Here is a 12,933-nt window from a genome sequence, read left to right as displayed (position 1 = left end):
TACTGGATCTTGCTCTTGGATCATAGAGTATATATAGATCGTTCACACTCAGTCTGACGTCTTCGAACTTTTCGATGCCCGAGTGAATTTTGATAGCCGTGGGAAAGTTGAGTCACCCTATAAGACGCGTCTTTTCCCATCGTCTGGCAACTTTAGCTTCAGACAATATGCCCCCCAAAAGAACAGCTGCTGGTTCGTCGACACAAGCTACTCAGAAACGTAGGAAAGAATCCACTTCTTCCGAATCTGAAGGAGATGCGGCGCCTAGTACCAGTACTCAGACCGGAAAGTCCGGTACTTCCTCAAATGTTAGTGACACCCCCATATCACCTCACTAGAGTAATGGTTATATGGTGAACAACAACAGTCGTTTCGCTTATTCTCAGACATTGAAAATTGCAGCTGCTAAGTTGGTACGGATGGCGTTGTTTGCAGAGTATCGGACTCTTCCTTTGCGTCGCGAGCAGACGGCGAGGAGCGGTGAGCTTTTCGTTGTCATTTCCATTCCATCCACCTATACTCCCACGATCCTCTATTTCCTCATTTTGTGGATCTACCGGGGTAAGAAGTGTGGGGAAAGGTCCGAGTGGGGGGTGGAGAGGGGATGCGACTGCAGAGTAGACTGATGATAAGTTATACCGTCCGATGTCAGAGCCTTTCCAGCCGTCCTCGACCGGGCGCAAATCATTCTCCGTACGAAATTCGGTATGGAGCTAGTCGAACTTCGGTCTCGACACAAAGGCAATATGTTCGTCAGTGGGGATACTCAATCTCTTCAAACCCAAACCCAAACTCAGATCGCGAAAAAGAAAGGCAGACCTTCTCTGGCGGCGATACAGGAAGAGTCGGAAGATGAAGGGGAGGGAGAGCAACCTCAGACCCAAGCGGCTACCCAGGCGAAAAAGACGAGTAAGTCATCGTTGTCTTCCATGCTCTCATCACAATGTCTCTCATGACTGTGATTGAGTTGAATAGCATGTCGGACAGATGCGAAGGCTGGCGAGATGCATGGAAAGAACGAGTGGTGGATGGTTGAAGTCCGGGTTGGATGTTCTGGCAGTATGGGAAACTGATGAGATAGCGACTGGAACCAAAACATATGTTCTTCGATCTGTCCTTCCAGCAGAACTATTGGCACATATGTCAATCCCTGATCCTCTGCCATTGAGAGATGACGACGAGAGAGTAGAGAATGAAAAACCGGATAGTGGTGCGTTACTGAGATGGGAAAAGGCGGCAGGGACAGTGAGTGCCCATCCGGCGTTGTTAGGAGTGAGAACCGTGGTTTTGTGTTTGGTTCTGTGCTTGGGAAGGGTGGTAGGGGATGGTGAGTGATAGCATCTATATCAATCTCATGCGCCAAACCAAAACTGTCAAATTCATTTGGACTCCGTGTGCTTCCACAACTGCTGTTGTGTCTATTTCCCGTTACCTCGAGTCCTGGAACGTCCGAGCCGAGACACATTCGCCTGTCAATGGCATAGGAATTCATCGATTTTTCACACCACCCCGATGCCCACATTGTGTCACTATGATCTCGCAAACGAAGTAGGTACAAGTGTAAAGGTAAAGTCGGTCTAGGTGGTAGGAGTAAGAAAAGACGAATGGTTCGGTGCTGATCATCAAGACCACCTTCATGCCCTTCTTCGTAGACTGAACCTCCAACGAGACACACTCTTACCCTTTACTTCGCCCGATTCCAAAGAATCTTATCTCACTCTGGACAAATATCTCGATCTACTCTCTAAACAGAATTACCTCGAGAAGATCAAGTTGCCATCAACCGGTGGACCCTCTGAACAGACTTATGAATGGAGATGGGGTTCTAGAGAATCGGAGTTTTCAGAAAAAGACGCAGCGAAGTTCATTGCGGATATGTGAGTATCATCATTTTTCTCCTCTCACCCTCATCTGAACCCCACCTCCCCTGTCCCGCTTCCTCCGTCACACACTCTGTTCTCCATCATCCTTTTCCCTCAATTTTCATCGTCATCATCTCTCTCTTGAGTATTAATGTGCTCAATAGACCTGAAGCGATCGACTACGTTAAGAAGTCAAAGAAAGTAACAGAATCTGACCCCCAGTCTGATAGATGAGAACCAAGATGACGATGATGAACCAAGACGTACGAGAAACGCCACTCGAGGTGAGGAGAGACCAAGTGTCGTTGATCAAAGAAAACGTCTTCGGACGGATATCGAACGTTCTGCTGGTGGACCTTTGATGGGGGATGATTGGTAGTGATCTAAGAGAATTATGTTATGCAACAACTGGGAACTGTGAGCTTGTCGTTGCAAAACCAATGCATGTCAGTACCACACACAACTAAAGTCTTCAAGTTGACTTTGGCTCGACCCTAATTTTTATCGACAACACCAGACTATGAAGCTTTGTCGGTTTCATACTGTTCTCTATGTATTGTAGCTGAAGATGATCTTACTCCCTCACTCGTTACAGAGTCCAAAGTGTGCAGGGGACGTAAGAACCAAGACTACATATTCATATTGACAGTACTCGTATTCACAACAATATATATATTAAATATCTCCATCACTTTTCTTTTCATCTCAATCAAATGGTGTAACAAAAGGATTCCCTCTTTCTTCCCTTACCCCTTCTCGTTCTTTATCAGCTTGACGTCTTTGTAAACCAGCAAAAACAGCTGCTAATGCCGCAGTACCAGTTTGTACCCTACTAGCATTTTCGACAGTAGGTTCTGAAAACCAACTTTTATCACTCGAAGTTGGTGATACCACAGTCTCCCTTGACCTTACCCTTTCTCTCTCTCTTTCCTTTTCTCCTACTTTTCCGAGATATACATTCTTTCCATCTTGTGGATATCGATGTTCTTGATTTTGAGGTAAGTTAGAAGAATGAGAATGAGAAGAATGATCTTCTTCCCAACTTCTATATAATTCTTCTTCAGCTTCCCAATCTAATTCAGGTGAATCAAGTTGATCTATTGAATCATGTTTCCCTTCAAAACCTTTACTCCCTTTACTCCCACCGTCTATCCTGTCGAACGTTCTGGGTTGGTCGTATCTGGATTGAGAATGTTGAGTAATGGAAAAATTTGGAACATCTTTTTCTGGTAATGGTGGTAAATCGTATGCACCAGGTATTATCGTACGTGGTATTGACATACCTTCGTATAAAGTTGGAGCTCTTGACATTGGTCGAGGATATACTGATTTTGATTTTGTATTCTGTTGTTGTTGTTGTTGGAGAGATTGAGGATTTGATGAAATGAATGGATTTGAAAGATTTGGTCGAGCATCTAAAGGATATCTAGAATCGGAATGATTACCAGAAGAAGTTTCCGATTCTATCTTTCTTATTGATATAGGATCAATCATACTCCATCTACCATATTCTTCATCTGCAAATGGACCTTCTCCTTCTCCTACTCCTTCTTCTCCATTTCCTTGATAATCATGATGCTCTCGAGGAGTTACAGGATTAATACCGAATGATCTCTCAGTTCTTTGACTAACATTACGATCCAAAGCTGCTCCATGTTTCATACCCCTTGTTGGAAACATACTTTTAGCAGTTTCTACAGCTCGATAAAATTTGTTTACCCAAAATGGTGGAGGTGATTCCAAATCATCTTGTCTCATCATATTACTTGTTTGAATAGGGTTTGATGATGAATTATATATTTCACTACTACCATGTTGTAAACGTATTTTATCATCGTTAAACTCTCTAGGTATATTTGAAGAATTACGCCATCCTGTCATTTTGAGAAAAGCTTGACCAGGAGCAGCTAAAGAAGTTATAGAGCCAAATGTCGTTTTACGTCCTTGTGCAGGTCTTCTAGATCCAGATGGATCAATCTCCATGATTTGAGGTATAGGTGGTGTATTTCCTCTAAATATCTTATCTTCGTTATATTGTTCAGCTATTGGATTACCTCCCGTCCAACGCCATTGACTTTTGTTCACTTCCGAAGTCTGTTCTTTTCCTCTCCAAGAAGCATAACGATCTTGTAATCCAGAATGCCACAAAACGACAAAGAGACCGATTAGGAATAGAGCGACATAAACCCCCAATAGGATGGCGTAGAAATTACGTTCGACTCGTAAGGCTGATTCGAAGTGATCGATGAGACTGCCGACAGCTCCGGTATTGGAAGAATTCGATGAACTAGGAGAAGAGGATCCCACTGCGGCGGAGGTGATAGGAGAGACCAGTTCGTTCATGCTGCTGTTGGAAACCATCAGGACGTTGGTGGGAAGGGTCGGGAGGACCACTTGAGCATGTTGAGAAACCCAGGTAAGACCTTGTTCGAGGTTAGTGATTTTAGATCCTAGAATACAATAGACGAAGGTGTTGATGGGGTTGTATAAGATTGTGCCTCCAAAAGTGGAGTTGAGAACTGGAAGGTCAGCAAGCGATCTCCTGGTCACTTTTTCGAAGATGAGTTCAGAGCTATGGCCAGCAGGACGATTTGTAGAGGAGGGAGGTGAGAATGGGTGCAAAACTCACTCGACTCGATCTCATTGTAAAACTCCACCAAGGTGCTGTTTAAAGTCACAGCAGTCGTATTGATCCAGCTGCCGAATAACTCTTCATTGATCCGAGCCTCATACACATTAACAGCGGTGTTGAATTGATTGGCGTAGCCCAAACTCGAGTTCTGTGCGGCTGCGTTGAGCTTCGTGATCAGAGCATTTGTGGAAGCTGTGACGGTCGCGTTGGCATTTTCCTGAGCGTGGGTCTTGATTGCGTCCAAGGCTAGCAGCTGGAAAGACAATGCGATGAGTCCAAGAAGAGAGATGAACAAGAGAGTTAAATTCGTCGGATGGGCGAGGTAAGATGCTACGAAATTAGCGGCACATCTCATGACGACTAGCAGAACTCACCGAACCACCTGAGATTATTCTTCGTTCGCTCCGTATGGAAGAATCTGTCCAATACTCTAGACGAATATTTATCCAAAACAGGATGCTCAACAACAGCCACCATCCTCCAAGCATTCCTTTGACCTCTGTCCCACTGCTGCTGAACAGCGTCCACTGTGTCCTTCATCACTTTCCACCTGTGCCATTCCCACACGCATAGAGCCGCCCAGGCCAGGAAAAGCAGAAGGAACATGAGTCCTATAGCTACACTACTGAGCTTATGCAACGCATTGGCGGTATCGTCAATAAGGCTCGTGTCCAGTCCATTGCATAACGAGTCGCTGAGACTTTTGGAGTCTTGTGCTGACAAAGATTGTAATGAGGGAACGGGAAGGATGGAAGAGTTGAACGATGCAGCCATCTCGATCCGTGATGCGTTGATAGATGTCTTTAAAGCTTCGAAAGGTGTGTCGAGCAAAGCGGTCATTTTGTCCCGGAGTGTATCGAGAGAGGGGATGGAGGAGTTGAGTTTGATCAATGAATCTTCGAAAGATGTAGGGATGGTCACATTTTCCAGAGCAGATAAGGAGGGTATGGAGAATTCGGGAACGGAAATGGTGACACCGAGATACGAGGAGACAGACTGCGAGTTAGCAGTCATGGTCATATCACGATAGCTGATCTGTGCATTGGATACGGGGGATAGCTGAGGCCACACAAAGATGTGACAGAGTGGGTAGAGGGACTCACGTTCAGTTTGGTGACGGCTGTTTGTATGGCAGAGTTTGCTGAGGCTATATCATTCTGGATGCCTGTTCGGACGCTGTTCATCGTTGAAGTGATATTATCAGATATCTGCGGTCAGCGTGATTCTCTGTCTCTCGGCTGTCCGTATATAGTCTCTCGAACCACCTTTCGATATAAGGGTGTTGGGAATCGAGAGGTGTGTGTGTGACTTACCACTTGTACCGCGCCGATGACCACCTCCAATGTCCCCTGTATGGCAAGCTGAATGGTACAGAGCAACATGCTTCTGTACGTATCCACGATGAAGCCCACCACAGTCTCGATGATAGTCACACAGTCAATCAGCCCTGCACCTATCGCTAGGATGCTCGCCTGGGTAGCTCGAACCACCTCATCATTCGTCTGCATCGCGAGATATCGAGGTAACATCTGGATACTTGCTGCCCCTTGTGCCAATCCATCGCAAGCGGAGAGTATCGACGATTTCAATGAAGCTGCAAGGGATGCCGTCGAAGAGCGAGTCTGGATCAGGTGGGCGATGGTGAGGATGAGAGGGAGCAAAGCAGGTGATAGTGTGGCAAGGATTAGACGAGGCGAGAGACCGAGAAAAGGAGTAAGACCTGTCGACTCGGACGGCGGAGGCGGAGGGGGTGTCTTTTCTGATGGAGGGAATGGTGTATGTGGAGTAGACGGAAGTGTTGAAGCTGTGTGGTAGCGAGCGAAGGGAGGACGAGGAGGAGGTGAGAGTGGTATGACATGATCTGGATTGACAAAGTTTGGTCGTGGCGGTCGCAGATAAGTATCGTCGGACATCTTGTCGAATGGTGGGGGAAGGGTGTAGATCTAGGCTCAGCCAGTGAGTGAATGAGGATGATAGAGTAACAGGAAGGGAGATGGTGGCGACGAGTAATAGATATTCATCGCTATCATCGGGTCAGTACAAAATTGTGAGCACACCGACCAGAGTCGCTCATTGTCATCCACAGGCGTGTCGCCAGCTAAAGTGAGAAGAAAGAGCCATATGGCTCGTAATCCCCTTGACCCCTTGTGATGGGACAGTTTCGACTGTGAACAGCTTCATTGTTCCTGTGGTGTCAGATGTGCGGCCAGTCAGTGAAGGAGTAGAGATCAATAGGTCAATGTTGGATGTAAGGGCGACAATAAGGTCGTTGGGTGAAACTGAAAGGAGGGGGTACAACGGCCACGTGGGGCTAGCGGCGGTCGCCGCTTCAAGGAGCGGGATCAAAAATGCCACTGACTTGCTTCTAGGCCGCGCGTTCATTCAGCGCTCACAGCTGTCTATCCATTCCACCTTCGTTCATTTCCTACTTTGCACTCTACGGTCCGTCCATCTACAGAGCGTAATGACTCTCCTCGCTCAATCTCCCATGTCCCTGCATGACACCTATGCCGCTCCCGTAGAACAGTGAGTCAGCTAACTGTCCAAAAGCAGATGACTGAGCTGACGGCTCAGCCGATTCAACCCTTACTCCGAGAACGGGGGTACCATCCTCGCCATTGCCGGCGCGGACTTTTCAGTCATTGCTGGTGATACTCGACAATCTGAGGGATATAGCATTCAAACCAGATATGCTCGTAAAGTATTTCAACTGTGAGCTCCCTCGAAATCTATGTCAACCAGCTGATGTGAAGGACTGATAATGCCGTTTTGGCAACGAATGGCTTTGCAGCCGACGGAAAGAACTTTGTGCGTCGACTCAAGCAGAGTTTAGAGGTGAGTGATCTCTCGCGTCCATTCTACACTCTCTCAGCGTCTTTGCTGGTCTGCGCGATGGTGAAGTATTCCGTAGCTGACCGCCTCAGTGGTATCAACACAACCATCACAAACAAATGGGGCTTAAAGCCATTGCTCGCCTTATACAGACCATGTTGTATGGCAGACGATTCTTCCCATACTACGTGTACAACATTCTAGGCGGGATTGAGGAAGATGGTCAGTCTGTCATTTGCTTCTCGTGTGCCAAGCTGACTTGTAGGCTCAGGTGCTGTGTACTCCTTCGACCCGGTAGGAAGTTATGAAAGAGAGGCTTGTCGTGCAGCTGGTGCGGCTCAGGCTTTGGTGCAGCCATTCTTGGACAATCAAGTGAGTTTGAATCCTGACTCCTCGGTTCTATCCTGTCAACTCTTGCTCGACTCAATCGTCCCTGGTAACCTTTCGCCGAATTCTTCTTCACCTCTCACTAATATCCAAACTCGCTCTGTTTCATGTGACATATCCCAGCTATGTAGCAATTGAATCGCTATGCTGACCTTCAGATCTATTTCAAGAATCAACAACCTGAACCCGGTGCCGAACCTTTCGTCCCTGGTCGTCTCCCCCTCTCCACTGTCCTCGGTCTCGTAGTGGACTCATTCACCTCGGCGACTGAACGACACATAGAAGTCGGTGATGGTATCGAGATCTTCATCGTCATGGCCAAAGGTCGGAGCCCGGAGAGCTTACTCGATGAAAAGCTTGGGGAAGGGATGACTATCGAAGAAGTTCCTCCGGTGGGTGAAGGTGGTGAGGAGAGGACGTTCTTGCTCAGTGGGCCCCTCAAGAGGGACTAGAAGTTCACCGTATGTACTCCACGATTTTGACTGATGCATGTAGATACTCAATTCTTCTCAGTCCCACCACGACTAGCCAATCACACTTGCATAAGACGGCATGCGCATTAACGCGCGAGGACGACGTGATTATAAGCAAAAAGCTGCTGTTCAGTGCTGAAGATTATAGGGAATCGTCACTCACAATAATCTGACGGTAAGCTTTATGGCGCCTGATGTACTGACTGCGTGGTCGACTCACCTTGTGATTGACGGGCCCAGACAGACCAGAAACGACGACATATCCACTGGACTCGGTTGCGCCCTACGACATCAGGATAGTCTCCTCAGCCCTAGAACTCACCTTTAACCAAATTGGAATGGCTGACTGTCAGCTTACCTCCCTGCTTTAGATGATCGATCGAATTCACCGCCGCCGCTGTTGGCGTATTTAGGGAAAGCTGTTGTATCGTGTCCGTTGCTGATTGCGTGGGTAATGATACCGAGCGAGTATACCCGCCAGCTGACCTCGTTGCACCCAATGATGGTTTGCCGGTGAGTTTAAGTGTGTTCAAATTGGCCTGAGCCCATTGCCTACGTGCCGTCAGCCACGTATGATACCCTTGGTGGTGTTAATGGGTCATCAGACTAGATGCTACTGATGAACGTACCAATCTCCTTCAGTAGCAGCACCGACCGCACAGCTGAACATGGGCTCCTGATCCCACATACCAATCTTGACCACTAAGCCTCGGTGATCCCATGGACGAGCATACCAATTAGGAAACTCCTCAGAATGATCGTTGAAAAAACTCCTGATCATCCTACCCATCTCCAAAGCCCACTCAGTGCTTAGGTGCGAGAGAACGATTGGTTTCTCTTCGTTTTCGCTCATTTTCGAAACGTCGGTTAGGTTGCGAGATGGACGGATGGTCCAAAGTAGAAGGTAAGTACAGTAAGAATTTGTGGAGGCAAGTCGATCCCGACGTCTGAGTGCAGTCATAACTCTGTCAGTTCTGAAACGCCAGTGAATCCGTCATCAACCCCTGATTCCTGATTCCTGATTCTTGAGTCGGGCGTGAGTCATCAGTCCTGAGCTAATTCTACACGGCTTGAACACATGTACAGAAAAGGAAGGTTGCATGGGCGAAAAGGATGAACTACAATACGGGGGATGAAAAACCCTGGAAGGCAATTGACGACCGACCAGGTAAAAACCCTACCGCCTACCTACTTATCTACTCGCGGTGGGGTATCCGCGCTATCTACAGGGGTAATGAGGGAGGGGTACATGATTGGGGATTAGATCTTGGGGTTGGAGTCCGAAGCCCTCCTATCTTGAGTTCTAGGAATTTGAATATCCACGGGTACGACCTTAGTGGGTGACTTGTCTCCATCCAGGTTTGTGTAGGTTCTGATGGTCAGGACAGTGAAACCGATTTAAGTCTCCATGGAAAGGATGTCATAAGGGTATCATGTGGATTAGGTCGAGGATGTGTGAGACAGCTAGTGGGAATGTGGGCGGATGGATCACGAGGGATGAAAATTATCGAACAGGGTTTAAGAGCGTATATGGTGAGACAGGATAGGGACAGAGTTGATGGATGAATTCCGATTCTAAATGGAGGTGTCACGGATGGGGCGTGATCGGGGACTGATGTCTTTGATGCTGAACGACAGCCGGAGTAAGATGATGAAAGTGAGAGAGGATCGAAAACCAGAATGAGGGAAGAAATGGAGGAACGACTCACTAATCCATTTTCAAAGAAGGCCACGGTGTCCATGTGGAAGGGTCCAAGTGAGAACAAGATTCTTCCTTGATTGTGAAAGACTCGCCAGTCAAAGAGTGTCATTCTTCCTGGAGGGATCCGAAGAGATGATGACAGGGTGGTCACCCTACCCCTGACATCACCACCACCTCCCCACAGGTCTCGATTGGTTGTTTCTTCCTTTTATCGGAAGCTTGGCACATTAGTGAGGGATGTCATAAAACTCTTGGGGACGAAGACTATCGCCAAACGGGAATGGATAGGAGATGGAAGTGTGGATATGAGAGTAAACATGGATTAGGATATTGGAGGAATAATTTGACATCGACGAACAACCCAGGACTGGAACGTGATGATGGAGGTAGGGGAAGATATCGACCGGCGGGATGTGAGGGATCACAGACATGATGAATACTAGACGTGTGGGTTGAGTACACGAGAGTCATAGTAAACGGGTGAGAAGGAAGTGGAAAGAAGAGTTGGGATTGCTCACCATCACCGGCCCTCTTGGCCACTTTCCCCAAACTGAATCTGGTCGTTGAGCAGTATCCAAGCAACTCCTAATCACTTGTCGACGATCCGTTCCCCTGAGGATCCAGAGTGACAGGAGAATTTGGAAGGTTAACAATTGGAGATCCTCAAATTGGCCTCATTGAATTGCGATATGCAGCATGTGTGACGGTCTCGGCGGATCAAAAACCTAGTCTGTTTCGGGCCCGTAGGAGGTACTTCAGACATCATCGGTTTTCAGCTCCATTGGAAGCTGCCCTTGCATCTCTACAGGAAAGGGGCCGCCGAGACCTTGTCAGTAAAAAAAACACCTTTGGATGACAGGAGGATTGAAGTCCGATATCGAGATTGTCCCCGGGAATACGAACATTGTTATGGGGGAGAGGGAACGGGGACAAACTCTCAACTACGGGAAGAATAAGGTAAGGGGTTATAATGGAGGGGAAAGGAAGACTCACAATTTGATACTGCTTCTCACTGGCAGGTTTCTATTTCTTGAGGGCCCTATATGTTGATGGATCTATGTGGGGTGTATCGGATTCGACTCGATGGCGTTCGTGAATTGACAGGTAAGTTGAAGAGTTAAGTCAAGAGTCTGATATGAAAAGTCAAGTCAAGTCGATGGAATGAAAGTGCCGTTCGTACCGGTATATATGTCTTTCATGAGGTTCAAAGAGTCAACGGAGAACAATGAAGAAGTGAGGAGAAGAAGTCAAGCGAGAGAAGTTACCCCGCCTCGTTTTCCGATTGACGGAACCCCAAGATGACTAGATTATCTTCGGCGGAACTTGTACACGTCGGGCTAGGGTCAATCATGGCGCACGGTTCTTATTCTTCCGCTTTCCCCGGAGTCGTACTTTCTTCAACACGTACAGTATGTATGTATGTATGTTCATTGGGGGAAAGGGAAAAAACGAGGGGTGGTGAAGTCGTCGAAGTATGTATCATCCACTACACACACACACATCCGTGTCTTCATATACTGTATCAGTCGATGAGAAGTAAGAGGGGGAAGCAGTCATCTTGTCGGACATGTGTCGGGTTGATTTCGGGTTAGATTTGTACGTCGGCAAACTTGAACGCCACCATGTCAATGTTTGACTTCTACAAGAACGAACAATACTACAGGAGGCAATCGTGAAGCTTGACCATGCAGGCTTAGTCATAGCCGAGGCCCGATGCACTAAACTTGCTGCACAATCAGATGTGGCACTCCCCCTTTGGGTGAAGTACTTGTAGATTGATCGTGCACAACTGTCAAAGTGCCACTCTGGGAATGCGCCACATGACTTTTTGCATCTACGAGGATGGCAAGAACGACGTTGATGCACGGCATGACATGGCAATCTACCGGTGACTCTGACGGCTCATATCGTATCTCTGCAGACTGTCTCAATCATCCGTGTATGATCTCCAGGTGGCATGAGACTTCCCTCATGAAATCACAAGTCGTTATCCTCTCCCCAAGACAAATATCGTCGTCGGGTGGCGTAATACATGACCACATCCATCGAAATTGTTTCACGAACATGGTCGAGTAGCATCTGGATTATTTGCTTCCGTCTACGGACCTCCTCAGGGGGTGGAGCTCCCAAGATAGGAAGGTGAGAGACGGGTGTACCGTCTAAAGGTATATGGGGGATGATTTCTTGCATGGATTTAGAAGCTCTGAATATCAGCTTGTTTATACCAAATGAAATAGTATGAGTTTGACCCACTTTTGACAGGGTTCCAGAAAAGGTTGACAGTCCAAATGTTTCAACATGTTGTCTGTCAGATGCACTTGACAATTTCCGTTCATGAAAGAAGAGACTATCCAAGCCATCCCCAGTATACGTTCAACCATTCTCTCCAACCGTCCTGGCATTTCTAAATCTTCCGCCGTTGGTGCGTGCGTGACGCTCACTCGGAATTCTTCTAATGACAGGGAGATAGTATTTGGGTTTCTCCAAATCAAGGGCCAAGATTCAATCTCGGGGTCGACTTCAGTGGTGAATCTGAGACGAAACTCTTTCAAACTCCTCAAGTAGGTTGGAACGGCTTTCACTATCACCAAGATCAACTGGGGGGAGATTTCCTCTTGAAGATCAAGGAGGAGTTTTTTCAGGTGACTTCCATTCGAAAGGAATTGATCAAGTCCAATAGCATCGTTGTGGCGTAGCCGAGCTTCGAGTGATGTGATATGAAAATCCTGTCGAGGAGAAAGAATGGTGGCGCAATCGGAGAAATCGATGTCATTGGCATGAACAACAATATCATAGAAATGAAGAGTCTTGCTTGTAGTCTCAAGCATCCATTGTTGTTTAGATCTTGCCACGACACCTGGAGCCGCCAAAATAAACAATTTTGTCTCATATTCGAAGGTCATGTTTGAAGGGAGTTGAATGGGGTGTAGATCGGGAAGGATTTGAAGACCCCACGCAGTCCAGAAGAACGAGTACACCATATGAGCCACTCGATGACATCAGGAAGATATCAATCCACCAACGCGCTTGTCTGACCTCATCGCA

General features: G+C 47.2%; 4 protein-coding genes across 4 annotated transcripts in view; 2 read left to right on the top strand and 2 right to left on the bottom strand.

Annotated features, from left to right (window-relative positions):
• Nucleotides 1-167: 167 nt before the first annotated feature.
• TREMEDRAFT_66178 (uncharacterized protein) lies at nt 168-2,241 on the top strand (the record flags this gene model as incomplete). The annotated part of the gene is made up of 6 exons (XM_007008281.1): nt 168-308; nt 387-480; nt 634-909; nt 1,082-1,327; nt 1,628-1,877; nt 2,085-2,241. The coding sequence occupies 6 exons, from the start codon at nt 168-170 to the stop codon at nt 2,239-2,241; spliced, it is 1,164 nt and encodes a 387-aa protein (XP_007008343.1).
• Nucleotides 2,242-2,567: 326 nt separating this feature from the next.
• Nucleotides 2,568-6,407, bottom strand: TREMEDRAFT_35889 (uncharacterized protein; the record flags this gene model as incomplete). The annotated part of the gene is made up of 6 exons (XM_007008182.1): nt 2,568-2,763; nt 3,025-4,381; nt 4,492-4,824; nt 4,869-5,490; nt 5,598-5,702; nt 5,808-6,407. 6 exons carry the CDS (start codon nt 6,405-6,407, stop codon nt 2,568-2,570), a joined length of 3,213 nt encoding a protein of 1,070 aa, XP_007008244.1.
• A 540-nt stretch (nt 6,408-6,947) lies between these two features.
• On the top strand, nt 6,948-8,222 carry TREMEDRAFT_46043 (uncharacterized protein). Its single transcript, XM_007008213.1, has 6 exons — nt 6,948-7,020; nt 7,069-7,206; nt 7,248-7,329; nt 7,419-7,548; nt 7,592-7,698; nt 7,872-8,222. The coding sequence occupies exons 1-6, from the start codon at nt 6,959-6,961 to the stop codon at nt 8,163-8,165; spliced, it is 813 nt and encodes a 270-aa protein (XP_007008275.1). The 5' UTR covers nt 6,948-6,958; the 3' UTR covers nt 8,166-8,222.
• A 3,643-nt stretch (nt 8,223-11,865) lies between these two features.
• Nucleotides 11,866-12,933, bottom strand: part of TREMEDRAFT_66175 (uncharacterized protein) — a gene marked incomplete at both ends in the record, with an annotated part of 1,625 nt that continues 557 nt past the window's right edge. Inside the window, 3 exons of the mRNA XM_007008280.1 lie at nt 11,866-11,967; nt 11,995-12,091; nt 12,142-12,695. Of these exons, the coding sequence (XP_007008342.1) occupies nt 11,866-11,967; nt 11,995-12,091; nt 12,142-12,695 (753 nt within the window). The remainder of the gene's footprint in view (nt 11,968-11,994; nt 12,092-12,141; nt 12,696-12,933) is intronic.

The sequence above is a fragment of the Tremella mesenterica genome, assembly GCF_000271645.1.
Source record: "Tremella mesenterica DSM 1558 unplaced genomic scaffold TREMEscaffold_19, whole genome shotgun sequence".
NCBI classification, from domain to species: domain Eukaryota; kingdom Fungi; phylum Basidiomycota; class Tremellomycetes; order Tremellales; family Tremellaceae; genus Tremella; species Tremella mesenterica.
This window is presented reverse-complemented; position numbering and strand designations above follow the sequence as displayed.

What these genes read in the sequence shown, in the direction of transcription:
- TREMEDRAFT_46043 (XM_007008213.1), top strand. Translation starts at nt 6,959, where the DNA reads ATGACTCTCCTCGCTCAATCTCCCATGTCCCTGCATGACACCTATGCC. An exon ending in GACTCAAGCAGAGTTTAGAG is followed by an intron (nt 7,330 to 7,418) that starts GTGAGTGATCTC and finishes TGACCGCCTCAG; the next exon opens with TGGTATCAACACAACCATCA. An exon ending in AGCCATTCTTGGACAATCAA is followed by an intron (nt 7,699 to 7,871) that starts GTGAGTTTGAAT and finishes GCTGACCTTCAG; the next exon opens with ATCTATTTCAAGAATCAACA.